We start from the raw sequence: 22967 nt of genomic DNA on the forward strand, positions 1-22967 counted from the left end.
AATTAAGATCATTTTCATACAATACGCCCAAGTCATTCTAGATCTCCCTATGCCTTTCTTAACATAAGTCAAATCTAAAACATCTACTCTTCTAATCAGATCATTAGATGGCCTGCATTTAATGTGACCAAACCATTTAAGGCTACTATCTCTAATTTTGTCTGTCACTGGAGCTACACCAACCCTATCACGGATATATTCATTTTGCATTTTGCCTCAAAGTGTAAAACCACTCATCCACCTAATCATTCTCATCTCGACAACACTTAACTTAGATTTATGCTTTTCTTTTAAAGGTAAACATTCAACGCCATAGAGCATTGCAGTTCTCGGCAGGTCTCACCATTATCTTATAAAATTTTCCTTTCAGTCTAAGCGACACTTTTCCATCACACAATAAACCCAAAGCATTCCTCCACTTCAACAAACCAACTTAAATTCTACTAATAATATCCACATCAAAATCACCATCACTTTGAACATTAAACCTGAGATATCTAAAGCATTCACACCTTTTAATAATTTGATCATCCATAGTTACATTTTATGACATGCCCATTAAAACAGGAACAAACATATAATTTTACTAAATATAAACTATGAAGTATAAATATGAGACCATTTCTTTAAAAAAAAAACTACTAAATCTACTATTGAAGAACTAGTGTGTGGGAGTGTAAACGAGCGGAACAGGAGCGAGCCCAGGCTTCATCTCGTTTATATTTCAAGCTCAAAAAGTGTGTTCGTGTTCGACTCGTTTGCTTAGCGCCGTTCACGAACAAAGAGTCACGAACAAAGAGTCATTTTGACAACCTTATTCACATAGCCATAAGATGTTATGAATTGGGGTAGTATTTAAAAATTATTGTTTATATATAGTTTCAAGCCAAAACGAGCTGAATACTAACAAACAAATCTTTGTTATTGTTCGGCTCGTTAACTTAGCGAACGAGCCGAACACGAGCTGTTTGCAAAACAACCCGCAGTTTTGACAACCCTACTCGTGTGATTGTGCATTACGATATTTTCTCTCAATTTCTCTCGTCCGTCTAAAACTATATTCTTTAGGTGTGTTCCACAGGACATCTTTTGACTCATTACTTATATATTAATAATACTATTTAATTAAACTTACATCATCTAATTGAGATTTATTATCTATCAATTTTTTTATGAAGGTAGGTTATCTTTTAACCCATGCTCTTAGTATGTCTTTTTATTTTTCCATCCCTTTATAAAAATAAAATATCATAAAAAAGAAAATATCCACCTAATGATTAGCGTAAATCATATCCCAATTGAAAAAAGGACTATGATCACCCTTTTCAATTAATCTATTTCAGCCATACAATTTGAATCGGACGGCTGTTATCAAATCAGTAAAAATCCTTATGCGAGAGACCGATATTCCACTTTCCTAAAAAAAAAAACAGAAAAATCGCCCATTGCTGATCTTGACCGAACGTTGCCTGGCATCCGACGGTCACGAGCAAAATAAAAAACCCTAGCCCTCTGAAAGATATAAATTAATTCGGTCGTCCTTGTTCCGTCCCTCTTCCGTTCAGTCTGCTTCTGATCTGTTGGAGAGGTGAGACCGAGGGGAGAAGACAGAAATGTCGGATGAGGAGCACCACTTTGAATCGAAGGCAGATGCCGGCGCCTCGAAGACGTATCCGCAGCAAGCCGGAACCATCCGGAAGAATGGGTACATAGTCATCAAAGGCAGACCCTGCAAGGTGATCCCAAGTCTTCTATCACCACATGTATTCTTTTTTAGGGTTTGTATGTTTTCTATACTGCGATTGATAGGCGATCTGATCGTTTTGGTGGAGTCTGGAGAAGAATTGTTGAGGTTATTTGTGGTAGATTTGATTTGATCTTGTGTAATTTCAAAATTTGTTAACCTTTATTTATGAAGGGGACTTCTGGTTTTCTGAAGCGTATTGTTTTTTATGTAAATTCAGTTTTAGCAAATCTCGAGCGGATTACAGCCTGAAAACTGCTTGGCGTTACGAAAGTTAAATCTTGATAAGTTCTAATAAACAATCTAGATTATTGTTTCAAGATTAAATATTTTCGAGAAAGGGGAATCTTAGAATCCATTAAAATCTCATGGGATTTAACAAAATTTTTGATGATGGAGCTCAAATTGGATTTAGCAAAATACTAAAAGTTTAACTGTAAAAAAATTGGCAGGATTAGGGGCTGTCTGGTAACGGATTTAGAGAAAGGATTTAACCTGGATTTGACCTAAATCCTACCAGGCAGTCATTTTGGTCAAAATAAAGCTGCGGATTTTGTAAATTCGGATTTTACTGATTTCAACCGTAAATCCCGGATGTACTTCCTGAGAGTTGGAGGATTAGTAAATCTGTGACGGGTGATTTAAGCGTAAAGGAAGATATTTAGTTACCTTACTAAATATATTTCCATGGTTTCGGATAGGAGAGATGCAGAAGGAGGAGCATGATGGAAACTTCGGGTCTCTGTTTGCTGTGATCTCGGGTCTCTGTTTGCTGTGATCCCGCCGTTGCCTTCCCAGTTAGCTCTAATTGTCATTGTATCGTGAGGGTTTTGTCACGAAGGCGATGGTTTTCTGCTAATCCGGAAGAGGGAGTAAGGGTGTAGGCGAGCATTTCAGGCAGGAGAGGGGTTGGGTCTTTGGGCAAAACCAAGAGCGATGTGGGCAAGGGTTTCGGGTAGAGAAGAAAGGGGAAGTAGAGATAGGGCTGATAAGTTGATTTTGAGCCGATCTAAGGGCTGCGAAATCGGATCAAAATCGGCTTGTGATTCGATTCAACTTAATTTCAATCCAATCCAGATTGAAATTGAATGATTTTCGAGCTGAATCGAATTGTAAACGGGCTGGATTGAATTTTAAACGAGCCGACTCTGATGTCATTTTTGGCTTGTGTGCCGGATCGATTTGGCTCGAGCACATACCGATCCGGCTCGAACACATGCTCGATCTGGCTCGAGCACATATCGATCCGGCTCGAACATCCGGCTCGAACATCCGACTGGAACACCTGCTCGATCCGGCTCAAACACCTGCTCGATTCGGCTCGAACACCTCTCTATCTGGCTCAAACACCCGCTCGATCCGGCTCGAACACCTGATCAAGCTTGCTCGAAAGCCGGCTCGAGCCAACTCGAAAACTTCACTTAAACAAAAATTATTTATAAATATTAAAAACAAAGTAAAGTACACAAAATTGCCTCTTTGTTATGGTATAATAGAAAAAGTTCATTTGCTTAAGGCTCTGTTTGGGGCAGCTGCAGCTGCGCCGCCCCAGGAAGCAGCTGCGGGGAAACTGACTGTCTGTTTTGGGCAGCTGTGTGAAATCACCTGTCGGGCAGCTCTTTATGGAAAAAAGACCATACTATCCCTGTTTGGTAAAACAGTTTAAAAAAGAGTATAACAATCATAATTTTGGAATTTCAATAAGCCCCAAAGTGCTAACAACTTTTGTTTAGGATTAAAAACACATAAAATAGAGAAGTCTAACATCTTAGACAAATAAATTACCATGAAAACAGGATAGCAATCCTTCAATGCATGCTTTCACATCAAAGAAAATTATAGAAAGCTAAACGAAGCTAGAAAAGAAAAGTATGCAATTCTCCATAAGAATGATACATTGAGTTTGTTTCAAAGAACTACAAGTGTCTGCCAATACCATGGTAAAATATTCACGAAATTTTCAAAAATAGCTCAAATCTTTTTTTTTCTGAAAAAAAAAGCCAACGACCTTTTCAAGCTGGCAAGTTCTAGCATTTCATAAAAAACAGATAAAAATTACAATCAAATAGAATTATGGTTCTAATTTTTAATGAGTTTTCTTTCGAGAGCGAAGCAACACTAATAAATTTATACATAACATCATAGTTCTGATCTCCATAAGTATGTCAATATACAAATAATTCAAAGCCAGGTCAAACAAAAGAAAAGAAACAAAGACAAATTATAACTTTGGCTAAATTGCAAATAACTCACTGGAACGCCCCAAGTGTTGCTTGGAGATGTAGAAAAGCTCAAAGAAATGGGGAATCTTTAGCTCAGATTTCCTTAGTTCCATTAAAAAGAAGCAAAAAGAAAAACAAGACATCCACATGTTCTCAACCAATGACACTAGCTGTGGCGGTTACTTGCAGAAGCTTAGGTAAAAGTTGCTCCACTATCGCATCAGAAAAGCAGAATCCCTTAAACACCTTGCACTGAAATAAGATCCCTTAAGCACCAACGCCTCAAGCGGCTGCGTGAGAGGAGGAGGACCTTCGAAGAAGAGGAGGAGAGGGAAGAAGCTCGTCGCATGCCATTCTTTTTTGCTTGTGGCCGGATTTGTTTCGGACGGCGTGAAAAGGCAGAATGGGGCTTTGGGGTAAAAAGGCGGAACACGAAGCTGGGAAGCGGGCCTGTTCTGGCTTTCCGCTTTTGAAGAATATTGCGGCAGGCCACAGCCTTGCCGCTACCCCAAACGACCGGAAATCGAGGCCCGACGCCGCGCCGCACTCTTGTCGCCGCTCCAAACAGACCCTAAGTCACGAAATTGCCTCTTTGTTATGCAAGTAAAGATTTTGTACATCTACATGTTCCCATGCTTCATATTTGTGAAAGACTATCAGTTGTATGTATGTTTTAAAGTAGGGCTATAAACAAGCCGAGCTTGAGCGAGCTCCTTGAGCGAGCGTGTTCGAAATTGACTCGTGAACAGTGTGTTCGTGTTCAAGCGGCTCTTGAACAGTGTGTTCGTGTTCGGCTCGAAATTGCCTCGTTAAAATTAAATTGAAAAAAATAGGTGTAAGGTCTGTGATTCGAACCTGGACCAAATATATACAAAATAAGAGACTAATTATATATTATTATATAAATAATTATATAATTTTTTTTGAGCTAAAATGAGTCAAGCACAAGTGAACAAAGAACTGTTTGTGTTCGGCTCATTTATAATTCAAGCTTTAAAAACTTGTTCGTGTTAGGTTCGCTTACTTAACGAACGAGCCGAATGCGAGCTATTTAACGAGCCGAACACGAGCTGTTCGCGAACAACGAGCTTTTTTGACAACCCTATTAAAGTAAATAATGAACACAATGTTTCTTCATTTGGATGTCTGATTAGTTTTAAGCAGCACACAACTGTAATTAAGCCATCTTAAATTTTGATTATTCAAATCTATTTATATATTGCTCTATCAAGCTTTATATTCTTGTTCACACATTATTAATTTTTTTATTGAACTCAAGCTGAACTATATCTTTAACGTGTATTAATAAAATTATATGTAGTGAGAGCATTGAAATGATGAGAGAAATAGAGAGAGAGAGAGAGAGAGAGAGAGAGAGAGAGAGAGAGAGATGTAGTGTGTGTGGATTAGTATTTATATATTAATTTTGTATGTTGTTTATGTTAAATTGATTCAAATTTTACTTTTAGTATAGTGCACTAGATCAGTGAAAGAATTCAATTAGAAATGAATTATTGAAATTTAAACACACTAAACAACCTTTAAACAAGTTTTTTTTATCAAACTACATGAATATTAAACCAGCACATAAATATATGCAAACAATCATCCATACGTTCCTATTGTAAACGATTATATTTGCAAATTATGTTAAATTTATTACATTTGCAAGTTTACTGAATATTAATGAGAAGTAATTGATTTGAGTTCCAGTTATTTATCGGAAGCGCTAGCATACACTGCAAAATGATTAGTGTTTGTAAATCATTTGATTGTGTATGCAGGATTTTGAACTTTCATCTTCAAGTATACTTGTTTTTCTCAAGTTTTGAGTTTTGTCTCCCATCCTAATGACAATTTTTTACATTTTCAGCTATCAATTTGGCTTATTACTTTTTTTGGAAATAAAAGGTTTATACTAACAACAACAAGCCTTCATCCCACTGTGCAGTCAACTACATGAATCCTTTTTCTCCTTTTTCTCCTATTGAGTGTAAAATCTTCATTTAATTTTAATAGATTAAGATCATTTTTTATACAATTTGCCCAAGTCTTTTGAGGTCCACTTCTACCTTTCTTAACATTAGTTAAATCTAAAACATCCACTCTCCTGAACGGTTCATCAGATAGTCTATTTTAATGTGACCAAACCATCTAAGACGACTTTCCCTAGTCTTTTTTGCCACTGGAATTACACCAACCCTTTCGCGGATAGATTCATCTCGCATTTTGTCTCTAAGTGTCAAGCTATTCATCTACCTAAGCATTCTCATCTCAGCAACATTAAACTTTGTTTTATGCTTCTTTTTTAAAGGCCTACTTCTTCGCCATAAAACATTTCAGATCTACCAACATCTTATAAAATGTTTCTTTAAGTCTTAATAGTACTTTTCTCTCACACGATGCATACCTCCACTTCAACCAACTAAATTGAATTCTACTAATTACATCCCCATATATATCACCGTCAGTTTGAATAATAGACCCGATATGTCTAAAACGTTAACACCTTTTAATGATTTGATCTTCTATAGTTATAATTTTGCCACTAGAGCTACTATCACTAAATTACATTCCATGTATTCAATTTTAGATATACTCAAATGAAGTTTATATTAGAAATAATTTATTTATTAAGATGAAATTTTTTTTTTTTAACTTTTTTTGGTACTAGTTTTCTTGCTAAGTTTGTGGTTCAATGTCATTCGGAAAGTTAATATAATTTGCAACATATATACATATACTTGTTTGTGTATTTGGCGGACCATATATTGAAGAAATCTCATTATTTTTTATTTGTTGCATTGATTTAAATTAGTTAAAATGGACATGTGCTATTATGAAAAAATGTTCATTAATTTGAGGTTTTGCAAACATATATATAAATAAGGGAGAAGTTCCATATTTATATTTTATTTCGATCGAGTGTCAAAAGGAATGTTATTGAGCTTTATATTAATAATAAGTTAGAAGTCTTGTAAATGGCGCCTAATGAAAGCAAAAAACTTTTAGCTCTTGGTATAGTAGGCTATTTATCGATGGGAAAAACTGATGTATAAAATAATGAATGCTATGTGTAAGATATTTAGGTATTTGATCAAATTAGATACCTCAAAAATAAACGTTATAATATTTTAGTCAAATATGGAGATAAGTAAATTGAAAGGGAACATTAAGAAATCATTAAGGAAAATTTTTAAGGAAGAATGCATTTGGAAGAGCATAGGAAATACAATGGGTATATTGTAAATTGATTTAAAAATATAAAATGACATTTTTTTATCAAGCTTTTTAAAATTCAATTTTAGATGTGAACTATTGGATTTTGATAATTTTGGGTGATTTTTAAATGGTTTTAATAACAAGTTTTTTGATCAAATTTTGAAAGACTAAGAGTTTGTCAAAAGGTTGTGGAAATAGCATTTTGGTATTGATTTTTAAAAAAATAAGGATATTTTTTTGATTGATGTAATGATGAGGGACACGAGATTATGATTGAAGTGATGAAATTATAAGAATTATTTAAACCTAAAAAATTGTGTTTGTGTTAAATACATTTAATGTTTCTATATAATAATCCCTACAAAATTTAAAACCTATTTTTTTCACTTTAATTGATTGTCCTCAACTATTTTTAAAATTGATTCAAAAAAGTGAGAAATAAGTTTCTCAAGGGTATTGTGCAATAAGAGAATATAATGGACTCATTGCAAATCATATTACTATAAATTTTGGTCAGCTATGTCATATGGATTAGAGTGTTTGGCCATATAAAGTCATTGAACTCCAAATTGAGCATGATGGAAATGTGAATGCTAAGTAAATATGTGGCTATCATAGGTAGGTTATATTGAAAATTGATCATACTTGAGGTTGGTAGATATAATTTATTGAAGTTAGGTGTTAGGTAATACTCTTAGGTGGCTTTGGCATGCACAATGAGGGGTGTAGAAGGTACATTTATGAGTTTGGTAGATAAAATTACTCTTGAAGGATTTTGAAGCAAATTGATACATTGAAGATATTTTGGATACATTATGGAAAATATTGATCAAAATGGGCTTAACTCACGCTGCCTTCACAATAAGATATGGAGGATGTGGAGTTGTAAACTGAAATGCAAGTAATTGAGATGGGGCTAATGATGTCAACTAGGAGTTGAAATGTCATTTTAAGGTGATGTTTTAAGTTTAAGATCAAAACTTTATTATATAGTTTATAAAAGCAAGCCCTAGGTAGTTTGGAAATATATTCTGGTGGCTTAAACACTTCTCTGTAGGTGCCCTAGGTATTATTGTAATACTTTTCCATTTAAACCTTGCCATTCACATGAAGGTTATGACATCTCTGTAGATGCCTCGGTATTATTGTAAAACTTTCTATTTAAACCTTGCCATTCACATGAAGGTTATGACATCTATGAATGATTGGCCATGGACCAAGTTGCCAAATTAGAAAAAATGAATGCTATTACAGCGTCAACTAAGTCCAATAATTGGAGTTACAGGAGCTTAAATCATTGACATCCTTCACAATGTAAACATTCTTGTTTGCTTTTTACTCTCTCTCTCTCTCTCTCTCTCTCTCTCTCTCTCTCTCTCTCTTTACCTAATCGCAATTGAAATTCGAAAAACTTGATACTCTCATATGTTCTTGATGAAAGAGAGTGGGATTTTTTTTATTGATGAATCTGAGGACTTACATTATATGCCACACATGGTTCTTGATCCAGAGGGCGTTTGGAGGTAGGGATTTCTTCATCGTTATATATATATATATATACACGAAAATAAGTTCAAATTTACAATTTGATACTACATTTTTAGAATTACTGGGCTCAACTCATTTTTACTTTAACAAATTGAATTTAAATTGTCATAATCATAATGTTTTTTTTTTATTTTTTTGAAGCAAGGATTTCTTGCTCCAACTTGGTTTTGTGTTGCTTTTGAATTGTGGATTGTTGCCTAAAAGGGCCATTTATTCAGAAAAGAGGGGATTTGTGTAACTTATAGGAGGTTTGGAATTTGAGAGTAATTCTTAACTAACAAACTTGGATCACTCCATATGGTTTTTGATAATTTTAACTTATGTTGACCAGCAGTCGGGCATTAGTAAATCATGAAAATGCATTTTTATTTGAACCCAAAAATTCATGCTAGGGGAGGTAATTAGGATCCTACAATTCATGCCAAAGTAGTAAATCCTATTTTATATATTTAAAGTATGTGTGCTGTTTTTTCTTTTTTGGTGTAGACTAGTTTTCTTATTGTTTTAGAATACTTCATATTTTGGCTTGTATCAAATTATTTGAATTAAAAATATTTTCACGATCTAGCTCTAGGTATTTTCATTGCATCTTTTATTCAATTGTCATTTGCAATTACTCAGCTTTCATCTCCGATTTCATCTTTGCTCGTCGATCTTATTGATGTTTGCTTGAATTTCTCTTTGATCTCTATTTCATTGTTTTCATTGATCTCAGCTTGTAGATTCATGTACTCAGGGCTATCAAAAAAGTTTGTTGTTCACAAACTCGGCTCGTTAAGTAGCTTGTGCTCAAAATTATTTATTAAGTGAGCCGAACACGTACATATTTTTTGAGCTCAAAATATAAATAAACCGAACACTATAAATCCTTTGTTTGGCGTTTGGTTTTTTAGCTCAAAATAAGGAAATTATATGTGTGTGTGTATATATATATATATATAGATATACACATATATATATATTAAAATCTCCACAACTCGTGTGATCATGCGGTTCTGCACTTTATTGTGTCGAAATGGTGCAGGTTCGAATCCAATTCCCTGCATTTTTTTTTCTAATTAATTTAAATGAGTTAATTTCGAGCCAAGCACCCACAATAATATGTAATGAAGCCAAACACGAACACGCCAAGCAATTTCAAAAACAATCCAATTCCGTACATATTTAATTTTGAACAAGCCAAACACGAGCTAAGCCTGAACTTGATTAAACTCAGCTTGTTTACAACCCTATTACTCATAATTTCGGGCCCATCATATGATATTATATTGGCATATGCTCGTCATGTGGCATTTATTTCATGTGTATCTCCGACATAATCCATGGCACCTACAATGATGGCTGCTAAAATATGAGTGATAATGGGTACCTTTCACATCTACAGTAGCATGTTCAAATCTAACTTCATACATCTTTTTTTCTAATTAATTTAAATGAGTTAATTTTGAGCCAAACACACACAATAATATGTAATGAAACCGAACACAAACACATCAAGCAATTTCAAACACAATCCATTTTCGAACATAGTTAATTTTGAACGAGCCAAACATGAACCAAGCCTGAACTTGATTAAACTCAGCTCGTTTACAACCCTATTACTCATAATTTCAGGCCTCATCATGCGATATTATACAGGCATATGCTCGTCACACGGCATTTATTTCATGTGTATCTCCGTGACATCATCCATGGCACCTACAATGATGGTTGCTAAAATATATGAGGGATAATGGGTACCTTTTACTTCTACGGAAGCAGGTTTTTTTATGCCTTCTGTTGCTTCTCCTGTGATGTCAAATATTGATCCTCTACAATGATAGTGTAGCCTACATCTGTTGGGACACACCAATATCTTCTGTCTGTAGCTTTCGTCAATGTCTGTATTCTCATCTTCCATTTTTCATTGTTATAGAAACCTTCCTAGACCACAATTTTCGTTGATGTTGACCTGTTATGGCTCTGAATTGATGTTGATTTCGTACATCGGCTATTTGCTCTATCTGGACTTTTTGAAAAATGCAATTTTCTACCACAATATTTTTTAGAATTGTAGTTGTTCATTGACTTCCATTGTCAGATCCTTTTTTTCTAATAGAAGAATGTTAGAGCAATGTTATGGATGTCCACAAACATGACATTGATTCATAGAGAGATATTGTAAAGGTTCTCGATGAAACTTCTAAAATTAATTCATTATCGCATTCGAGTTATTGATGATATGCTCCCCTCATCATAGAAATTTAGTACTTGCGCATTCTCTCCAAGCAATAGGAAAATTGACACAACAAATGACCTTCTAACTAGTTTCGCTGTTATAAGAAGTCTTCAAATTAGTCCCTTGTGCTAAAAAATATTGCAGATGTTTTGAAGTTGTCTGCTAGTTTTGTTTAAATTCTCAAATTTACTCGAGATTTATTTTGCAATGCCCTTTCAATCTTACTCATTGTGTATTACCTGACTAGGATTCATAAAATGTGATTAGGGCTGCTAAGGAACAAAAACAATCCTTGCCTTTTGACAAAATAATTGAACTGATAACAAGATCAACCTGATTTTATCATTTCTTTCTTTTCATTCTTTATCTAATAAAGAAAACATATGGTATTATCATTGCAGACTATGGCATCCACATTTTGGAACTTCTAAGATTATGCATCTTTTTTGTTAAGGGGCTTGATGTTGCAATTTTGAATTTGACGTGTGATTTTGCATAAACCCAAAGAAATACATCCTTTCTCATTAATAATAAAAGAAGTTGACTCTCTTTTTTTTTTGAACTGATGACAATATTTGATTGTTTCAATATTTTGGAGTATGTTAGTTTGCATCTTGCATTAGTCTTTTGGTTTTTCTGATAAAAAATAAATCTGTCGTGAGTTTTATTTTCCCCAATTTTTACAAAACGGCGCAAAAGCAATTTGGATTTTTAAATCAAATTGTTTATGTTAGATGATATAATAGAGTTTTTTTACTAGGATGTGTCCACATAAAAAGTGGGAATGCATTATTCTTTAGTCATCATGTTTGAACAATCTATAAAGAAAGGAGTCATTGAAAGAAAAAAAGTCATCACTCTGATAATTTCCAAGTATTCTTGTTTCAATATAATTGACCTAAATGTTACATGTAAGACGTAGTTCTGAAAACCACACTCTTTATAAGCAGGTTATTTTCAAGAGTATTCGGTTACAAGAGTCCTAAAGAAATATTGTCCAAATTCTATCATACTTTAAAAGCTTTAAATCATTTGATTCCTTTGATTTTGGGTTTGTATCTCTTGTCCATGTCTATAGTCTAAACATGGGGAAAGCTTGATCCCAATTTTTTTGTTCGGCTATTCTTCAACTTAAAAGGGATATATAACATCATTCACCACCCAAGAGATTTTATATCATCATTGATATGAACTTTCCTTTTTTTACTGGGTTACTCCAGTTACAAAAGATGACATGATTTTTCTCTAGTTGATCTTTCCTTCATCAGAATCCATACCTTTCAGGTTTAAAAGTTCTTGTGTCTCATCCTATACAAATGCCTCTTATGGAACATTATAAAACTATGTCCACATCTCTCATGCCTCTTGCTTGAAAGGTTTCTCCAATTTGAAAATAATGTACTCAAGATAAAATGTTGTTGTTCCTGAACTTGTATCAAAATCTAAAAAAATTACTAATCTTGGATGTGATGTAACAATTTCTACTTTACAAACTCATTTGGGTAGCAACCCATATTACACTCTTCTCATTGCTATTATTTTGATAACCATGGAATGACCAAGCACCCCTTGTATCCGCTTTCTCGCGTTGTATGCTTAAACAGTTTTCAACATCTCTTAAGATTTACCTCGTAAACCTAGACAAAATCATTTCAATCCAAACATGATATTCTAGGCTTTAGCTAATGAAAATTGAAACAAACTATGAATGTAGAGAAGGTCTTTTGAAAGAACAAAATATGAGAGCAGCTAAGTTTACCTCATACTCATCAATGGCGAAAAGCTTGCTATAGCATTTAAAATTTTGACATGCTTCATCATGGTTACAATCATCTTCCCAAAGAATATTAATTTGAATATGAATAAAATATTGCCCAGAATTTCTAAATGATAAAGCTGAGTATGCATTTGATTATGTTTATAGACCTTATGGGGGTTATGTAAGGGTTTGTTCTAGATCTCATCAACGTCAAATTATTCATTGTATTCCAACACAGCTACAACTCTTAACTAAAAGTTATACAAAGTTGAGAACAAGCCAATCTTAATTTTAAAGAAAAGTAAAATTACACACTCATTGGACATCTTGTCGTACTTAGTCAATTCATAATATTCCATCTATTTTAGCATGATAACCTGAGCAATTTTATGAGCTTGCTAATTCTTTGGTTGCATAAACCTGAGCAATATCGATGATGAGAGAGTTTTTTTAAGGAATGACAAGTACAGTTGGTTTGGTGAACCTCTCTTTGATATTGTCGCTCCCGTTCTCTAATCTCAATAGATGTAAGTGTTATTTCCACAATGACTTTGTTATATAACAGTGTCAATGCTCACTTTGCATTTCTATCGATGCCATCACCATGTAACTATGAGATATTCTTTAGGATTATTTTGAGGAACGCATGTCTAAGACCAATTCTTCACAAACTAATTTCTATAATTCCATGGATACTTTTAATAGTTCCTCCATCAGGCTAAAGGCCTTATATGCAACTCTTTAGAGATTATCCAACCTAGGAAAATTGATATAGCATAGAAAATTAGGTTTAGCATTTTTTTCGAGTATTTCATTCATGTAGAATTTTATAATTTTTTTAATTTGAAATTAGCATTATTTATCTTTTTGAATAATATTAGTTTGAATGAATTAAGTAGATTTAGAAAATATTAAATTTGAATTCAATTTGTATTTATCTCATCTTTTAAACTTATTTCTATGAATAGCGTTTTCATGGTTTGTAATCAAATCTTTTGATGAGTGAATGAAAATTGATGTTTCATTCTATATCCTTTCTATCAGTCTCAGATATTTCTGTCCTACTACCTGGTTCTTCTCTCTTGTTGCTCTTATTAGAATCAACGAATCCCATCAAATGACTCATATCTACAATCACGATTGCTAATTAAGAAGTCGGCTGGGTATCATATTCAGAAGATTTGGAGCTTTTATGCACCGATGTCTGGGTATTATCCATAGTGTTACCTCTTGGTGGCTCACAGTATTTACATAAACTTCATCAATAATTTTTTTAAGTTTATTTTTTTCATTCTTTGTATTTGTTACATCTGTGTTCCAATAAGGTGAACTTAGACTCACCTGTTATCTTACTACAGTTGTTTGGCATGTGGTGCTCTTGTATTATACCTGAAAGCGATTTTCATATTTGACCTAGGCACTTGTATATGTTGCTTAAAATAGCCAAGGTGCTGGGTGTAATGGGTATCCAGACCTAGATATGCTGTTTTAATTCAGGGTGTTTCATGTATTGGCTCATGTTTAAACCAGTTGTATGGATATGCCAACGATTTATTCTGTTTTTTTTCTGCAATTGTTGATTTACCTATTTTTACCTACAATGTTGAATTGCTTTACTTTGAGAGCTTTTTTTTGGGTGCAATATGCTTAATCTTTAAAGAGATTATCTAGCGAGAGCGAACTCATTTGAGAGTAATTATTTGTTTAATCTTAAGCTGGTAAAGCTGATTTTTTATGGTATTTGTTGTATCATTAATAGGTTGTTGAAGTCTCAACCTCTAAAACTGGTAAGCACGGCCATGCAAAGTGCCACTTTGTGGCCATTGATATTTTCAACAACAAGAAGCTTGAGGATATTGTGCCATCATCTCATAATTGTGATGTAAACCCCTTTGTGTCTTCGAGAACTGTATTTATTTATGCTGCTATTGTAATCAAATTAACTTTTGAATCCTTTTCAGGTCCCTCATGTCAATCGTACTGACTATCAACTGATTGATATTTCCACTGATGGCTTTGTATGTTTGATCATATAATAACGCTCCATTTTGATAGTGTTTGTTAACATTTAATTTAAATTGATCGATTTGTATATTTAGGTAAGTCTGTTGACTGAAAATGGTGAAACAAAGGATGATTTGAGGCTTCCCACTGATGAAAACCTTCTGAAGCAGGTTAGTGGATTCTTGCTTGAAAACTGGTTAATACTTAAAAAAATACTTCATGAATGAAATAACCAATAGTATACGGGGTTTATCAGTTGTTGTCTTTCATCTTTGTTTGGTGCATAATATTTTAGATATATTGCAAATGATTGAAGTTGAGTCATGCTGCGAGATAAACTTCTGTGCAGTGTAGGATGTCCTGGTTACATTTGAATTCTCTCGGTAGGATTTGGTGCCACTATAGCATCTGGTTTAGCTTGCATTTCTAGTAGAATGCACCTTATCTGCCTTGAGCTAATTGATGTGGATCATTTAGTCAAAGTTTTATTTTTGTGTAAAATAGAAAAACGATATTACATCTATAGAAACAAGAAATACACGCATTTTTTTGAATTAATGAGCTATTACTGTCATCATTGAAACCATCTAAACTACTTAATTCAGTTTTCTTCTCATATAAATAGATTTTTATTCAAGATATAATGCTTGGTGTTTCAAATACTGTTATGAAAAAATAGCTTCCTTGATATCTAGAGCTCATTTTCCTTTTAAAGTAAAAATTAAAATCATTTTAAGCCTTTGTTATGAGCATAGCGTAAGACAGGACAGCTTTGTTATACCATGCTGCTTTAATTGGTTGTTTGGTTGATCTGCTTGATTGGGATCATAAGTCTTATCCCAAATATTTGGAATTGGCTTTTGAATATTTAATTTCCATTCAATCTTGCCAAGTAGTGTTTGATGAGTTTAATGTATTCTTGTCATTTTGCATAAATTTTTTTTCATGTTATCTCCCTCTTCTCATTCCTTATCATCTGACACTAATTTTATCCGCTTCTATAATGTATTTTAATTATCTTCACCTATTGATTATAAGGAATGAGAAGAGGGAGATAACATGAATAGAAATTTCGGTTCATATTAGGGCGGATAAAATTAGTGTCATGATGGGTATTGATTATTGGAATTTATATAGTGGTATTATAAAATTATCCTATTCTATAATGTCATTATAGTGGTATTAATTTCTGTTCTATAATTTCTATTCATATTATATAATTTTGTTAGCTTCTCGTTTTTATATATCTTCACCTATAGATGTCATTCTAGCCATTAATACAATCATTTACTTAGTTAGCATTCCTAGTTTTGCAATAAATTTTTTTAGCATCTCTATTTTTGTCACACTTAGATGGTATTAATTCTTGTTGGCCAACATTCAAATTCATATGACATTTGTTTTACACATGTTTAAGTCCCCATGAATATGATCTTTTCATGCAAAATTCATGTGATGCCTTTTTATTTTAAACATTCGGTCTTAAGTCGAAGAATTTATATCTTTGTTTACATCTTCATGTTTTTTATAACAACCTTAATTAATTGAATTTATCAGACTTAAGTATAAGCTAATATTGTAATTTGAATGATATATGCTAATGTCACACATATTAAAGTTACAAAATAACTTTGTCCAACTCCTCCATTTTCCAAATACTTTCTTTGTTATTTAATTCTTTTTTTTTGCTTATTTTAATAGATTTCCCATTAATTAGAACGTCATCGTATACATGAATAAAAACTAATGCATCTTATTTGAATATATCTTAAAAGCATTTCTATAATCGATACAAAAAGATTTTGATTCAAATATGATTTTTTGTAAATAAAATGTTATTTTATAACCTTTGAGCTAATTTTTAACTACTAATATTATTTTCTCTCAATTATACATATTTTTAATAATATAATTTTTTTTGGGGGTCTTAATGCACATCAATTAACTCTCATAGCACAAGGTCATAAATTGTAAGAAAGCCTAGCTTAAGTGAGCTCAATTGTTTTTTGGCTCAACTCATTAAGTTAGCAAGTCACCATTTTTGGTTTGTATTGTCTTGTTTTTGTATCTACATATGGGTGCTATTCAAAAATATGAAGCATAAAAAACTTACATATAAATTAGAATGGTAAGTGTTGCCACTCAGATGCAAGTTTCTTTGTACAAATATGTACACACAAACCACATACTTATACATAAATATTCATATTTTTTCTTGAATACATGAACATTAAAAGCAATATATGATTAGATTAGCAGTAAGCTTGGAGATGGTCTCATTAGTTTTGGTGTTTGTCGCATTGGAGACTTTCGTACTGCTTGAAGTTTGTCGTGCGGATAGGCATTGTCGGTGATGACAGTTGCATGATGTTTGCGGCTTGGCGCTTCAACTGATGTTCATGTTTGACGGTCTGGGACGTGAACGTGTTGACTTCATAGGCTTAGGGCTTTCCAATACATCAGCATGGAGCCATTTCTCTCTTATTTCCTTGTGACACTGGTGATGGGTTTTCTGCTGTTTTCTTTTCAGGTTTGCATACCGTCCTTGATGCTGGCACCACCTCGCGGCGTCAGTCTCCTGTTTAACCTCTATGCCTCTTTGGCCTTCATCGTTGCATCCTTTTCTCTCAAAAGCAATAGATTTCTGTCCTTTCATGTTTGAGGTTGTCTGCGGTCTCTTCCATTGATTAAATTTCAGGGATCTTTTACTCTTGTTTCATCAGAGTCGATTTGGATTTGAAATTCTCCTGCAATGAATTCTCTGAGGGCATTGATTGATCCCTTTATGAGGTCGTCACCTTGTGCTATTGTCTCTCATATACTTCTACGGCTGTATATATTCCAAAATGTTTTCATCTACTACATCTTATTTTGTTCTGTTACATTCTTTTCTTTTCAAGAAAATAAAATAAAGAGGCCATCTTCATGTTTTTCTCTACTTCCTTTCTTTTGTTAACGCACTCTAATTATTTTTTTCTCAATTTTTTTTCTAATAAAAAAAAGCAATGAAATCTAATATCAAACCTTTTAATGTAGATCACTGGCAGCTTTGAAGAAGGGAAGGACCTGGTGGTGACTGTAATGTCTGCCATGGGAGAGGAGCAGATCTGTGCCCTGAAGGACATTGGCCCCAAATAAATCAAGCAGATTATTCCCATTTCTGAGGGCTTTGCTTTCAATGGCAGCCAACTATCTGAGCGCTTGCTTTCCATAATATCAATACAGGTAATGAGGCTCTTAAACTGCTATTTGGATCCTGGATGAGGTTCAGTGAAATGCTTAATTCTCTTTTATGCTTGATATTTTAGGACCTAAACTTTTGTTTGTGTTGTTTTATTTATATCTCAAAAAGGAAAAAAAAAACGGGGGGACTTCAATGTATGATTTTCTACCATAAGATTTTATGGACAGGAACTAAGTTGTTGTTCTGTTAGATCCATGATCAACTTGTTTAATTTTTACCATAATGTTGCTATTTTGCAAGAATTGCCTCTTGCTGAGCATCTATTATTTTTTTCTTACTGTTTTCTGGAAGCATTTGGATTTTGTCTTTTTTTTGGCGTATTGTTGGGTAAAAAACTAGTTTTATCTTTTTTAAGTGTTGCCTAGATGAGAATGATTATGTGGATGATTGGTTTTACACTTAGAGACAAACTGCGAAATAAATATATGTGTGCGAGGGTTGTAGTGACGGATGAAATTAGAGTCGTCTTAGATGGTTTGGTCACATTGAACTGCAACCATCTAATGATCTGGTTATGAGAGTAGATGTTTTAGATTCTAAAGTATGTTAAAAAAGACGAAGGTAGACCTAGGAAGATTTGGACATATAAAAACTGATCTTAATTTATTAGAATTAAATGAAAATATGACACTGGGTAGGACAATGGAGAAAAATGATTCATGTAGCCGGCCCCAATTAGTGGGATAAAGATTTTGTTGTCGTTGTCGCTGTAGGCGAGCATAGTTTGAACACCCATATTCATTATATAAATAAGAAAGGGGATTTACATCGGTATCACACAATTATTACCTATTCCTGTAATATTTATACATTACTTCAATGTCATAATCACGCTATATGTATATATTTATAATATCAGCTGTATTTTTTATGTAAGACTGAAGATTTGGGTGATATATACGTACATTGTTTTATGTAAAATATATACCACACTATTCTTATAGTTTTGCATATTTAACATGCTAAATTTATTTATTTATTTATAGATCATATTAGGGTAGGGAGATATATTAATGAAAATGTGTTTCTTTTTTTTTTTTAATTTTAAGAAAAAGAATAGCAATATTTTCTTCCAGTTCTTCCAGTAGTGATAAAAATTCAGGTTTTAGCTGTAATTCTTAATGTTTTCTATATGAGTTTGTAAATATATAAGAATTGTGATATGTTTTCTAATGTTGTTTTTTACTTTTCATATAAAGAAATGTTAGAAATGTGGGGATGTCAAGTATTTCTATGCAGTAATAGCTTGATATGAGTTGAAATGGTGTTCTGGTTCAAATTCTTGGTCTTTGAGTGCTGCTAATTGTCCGGTTTTATTGATTAGTTAAGCTTGACTAAGTGTTTCCTTCTGCTATTCATCATATTATTTTGCTTGTAAAGTGGAGAATAAATTATATTATTCCTTTGGAAAAATTGCTCACATACCACACAATTCTCATGTATTTTATGTATCTTACCCCTCAAGTTTGATATATACACTTAACAAATTTTGTTATAATAAACATATGCACGCCGCATGTAAAAAATTAATGATGCTATTATTTTATAAATATAAATTTGAAATTTAATTATTATATATGTAAATATATGAGAATAGTATGGTATGCATGTAATTAACCTTTCTCCTTTTTTTTCTTAATTTAAAATAATATTATTACATTGCCTCCTCGGTGAGAATGAAATGGGAATAAAAAGCCCCGAGCTGAACACCGTAGAAAGAATATGGGGTGGATGTTGCATCAATTACAAAGGTTGGCTTAAAAGGATGTGATGCTCGGCATTGTCGTGATCTCGTCATCGTTTTGAGGATGAATGCACCATACATTGACCACTCATTAGTATTGCAATTAAATTCCCAATCGAATTCTACACGTGCATGCATATATGACATAAGATTTCATTATAATTGGGACACCATACATGCTAATTAGATGCATGCACCGAAGATCCAACGAACGTTTCTATTCTTGTAGTTTACGACCACCTTTGAGCATTGCTTGTCGCTGTCGATCACCTTTTGCTTGTTGCAATGAAGCTCTTTGCAGAATCATGACATATAATGCGAAGTAATGAAGCACTCTATGGAGCAGTGCATCATCCTAAATATGGTGTAAAAACACACCCTAAATATGATACAATGATGCACCCTATATATAATGTAACGAAACACCTTGAAGTTAGTGTAACAACGCACCCAGAAAACGTTGTAACAATGCACCCTAACTTATAACCAACATACTCGTAATATAATAACTTGCTTTGAATCTTGAAGTTCTCTCCTCACATCTCACAACTATGACCAACTTGGTCTATAACTCATGCAACTCTCAACTCTGACCTACATGGCTTACGAACGTTATCACAACTCACCACTATGATTTACTTGACTAACTACGACCTACATGGTCAACATCACATGTAGCTCCAAACTCTAGTCCCAATGACCTACAAATGTTATTGCAGCTCCCCACTACGACTTACGTTGCCCACAGCTCATGTAGCTCCAAACTTTGGCTTTTGTGGCCTACGAAAATTATCACAACTCATCAGTACGACCTACGTGATCAATTACGATATACGTGATCCACAACTCATGCAACTCCCAAATTCGGTCTTTATGGCCTACAAACATTTTTTGTAGCTCAACACTATGAACTACGTGACCAACTACGCCTTACATGATTTGCAGCTCATGCAACTCTCAATGCGCTTCTATGGCCTAAGTACGTTGTCACAACTCACAACTACAACCTATGTGCCAATGACGACCTATGTTGCGCAAGGCTCTTGCAACTCCCTAGTACCACCTGTATACCCAACTAACGGCCTTGAACCAACCATCTACGACCTAAATGACGAACTACTACCAGGACATTCAACTATGACCTCTAGGGCAAGCTAGCGCTACAACCACAGTCTACAATATTCACGACTACTTTCAAAGCAACCAACTATAATATTTGTGGTCTGTTACAACTATTGTTGTTGAAATTTCATTGTACGTGAACTTTGTAATTTCATTTGCTCTAATTTAGGAGAGATCTGGGTCTATGTACTCAAAATTACATAGTCGATTACTCCAATGAGGCTAGTCCCCATGCCTTTTTTCTCTTTCCAGGATTCCCACGTGAAACATAAAGGTATCTCTTTTCGCTATTTTTTTTTTATTTGTGTGTGTGTGTGTGTTGGATCACTTATTATGTTGATACGCTAATTTAGTACTTCACCGTCTCAGAACTTTATGACGCACATCAACTATTTTATTGATATATAAGTTATTGCTCTCACACACACACACAAAAGAAAAAAAAAAAATCATTTAATTCTGCATTAAATAATTATGAGTATTTTAATTTAAAACTATTTTGTGCTTGCTCTTATCTATAAACTTAAATTTTTATCTAAAAATGAATTTAACAGATGTTGCGAAAGTAACTTATATTACCCCTTTTAAAATGGTGTAGATCCACACTGTTAACAGGGTGGAGAAGTTATGTACATCGGACGGATGTATAGGACATATATATATATATATATATACAAACAATTCTAAAGGCGGATTAGTTTAGATGTACCTCAGGCCGCTCATATAATAATATTCAGGACAGGTTATGTCATGGGAAACTAGGATTTCGACAGGCATCTTTATCTGGCTGCCAAGTTTGAAGTCATGTGGGTTCAGACAAAGCACTAGGTGCACATGGCCTTTACATACATACCATTTAATTCTTATTTATTTAATTTAGGACCTAGATATGTAAATACATAGAATTAAATGGTTTCATACATACTACCCAATTCCTATGTATTTACATATCTAAAACTTAAATTTTTTTTCTTGGGTTTTTTGAACTTAAATTTTTTATATCAACAACAATAACAACAACAAAGCCTTAATCCCACTATGTAGGGTCGGCTACATGATTCATTTTTCTCCATTGCGTCCTATTTAGTGTTATATTTTCATTTAGTTCTAGTAAATTAAGATCATTTTTAATACAATAAGTCCAAGTCTTCCTAGGGCTACCTCTGTTTTTCTTAACATAAGTCGAATCTAAAAGATCTACTCTCCTAATCAGATCATCAGATGGTCGAAGTTTAATGTGATCAAACCATCTAAAAATATTATTATTATAACTTAAAAAAAGTGAAATGTATCTTTTTATGCATAGGCAAGATGACATACATGTAAATATTTGTTGGATCCAAGAATGTCTGGGAAGTACACGAAGGAATTAAGCGTTACGAAGAGAGACAGAGAGAGAGACATACAGTAATGAATAGTAGAAAACACATAACATTTTATTGAAAAATGACATCCTATTTATAGACATGAGGGTATGGATGTTGGAATTACATGTTTGCCCTCTAATCATTAGTTTATGATGGGGTTCTTTTTATACATTATAATATCAAATATATTAATTGATAAGTGGAATCATTCAAACCGTATGAAACTCGATGATAGGTGGCTCCTCCAATGATCGATTTACCTCTTTGGCTTCCAGTTGGTCGTCACACCATGGTTCGATCGGTTTGCTATGGGCCGATTACCATATCTTTGAATTACTCGATCTTAAGTCTACTTTTGGGAACTTTTTTTCTCTGCGGCTTGTCGGCTGATCAGCTAATCTCCCATTTGTCATATTTCACTTAACCATTGGAGTGCCTCGAAATTTGTGCTGATATATTTTTAGTATACAAAACTGAAGCTTAGTTGTTAGATGTATAAATACATAGGGATTATGTGATCATATGCATGTGAATCATCCTTTTTTAAAACCCATATAAATACAAGGATATATTATTCTCCATCACCAGCCTTACAAATGTCAAAGAAGCTGAAAATGTCAAAAGAAACTACATCAACTTTACGATAGAAATATATTTTGAACTTTTAACTTTGCATGTATGAACGATAGTCACGGCTGGAATTATGCTTGAATTTAATTTCCTAATTTAGCAGTCATTCGATTTTTAATATATATATATATATATATATATAT

General features: G+C 33.4%; 1 protein-coding gene across 1 annotated transcript; it reads left to right on the forward strand.

The window, feature by feature from the left end:
- The first annotated feature begins 1535 nt into the window (after nt 1-1535).
- LOC110034726 (eukaryotic translation initiation factor 5A-4-like) lies at nt 1536-18150 on the forward strand. The gene is made up of 5 exons (XM_020738974.1): nt 1536-1736; nt 14473-14595; nt 14675-14731; nt 14813-14887; nt 17754-18150. The coding sequence occupies exons 1-5, from the start codon at nt 1614-1616 to the stop codon at nt 17853-17855; spliced, it is 480 nt and encodes a 159-aa protein (XP_020594633.1). The 5' UTR covers nt 1536-1613; the 3' UTR covers nt 17856-18150.
- The last annotated feature ends 4817 nt before the right edge of the window (nt 18151-22967 follow it).

Source organism: Phalaenopsis equestris, unplaced genomic scaffold (assembly GCF_001263595.1).
Source record: "Phalaenopsis equestris unplaced genomic scaffold, ASM126359v1 Scaffold000002, whole genome shotgun sequence".
Lineage (NCBI taxonomy): Eukaryota > Viridiplantae > Streptophyta > Magnoliopsida > Asparagales > Orchidaceae > Phalaenopsis > Phalaenopsis equestris.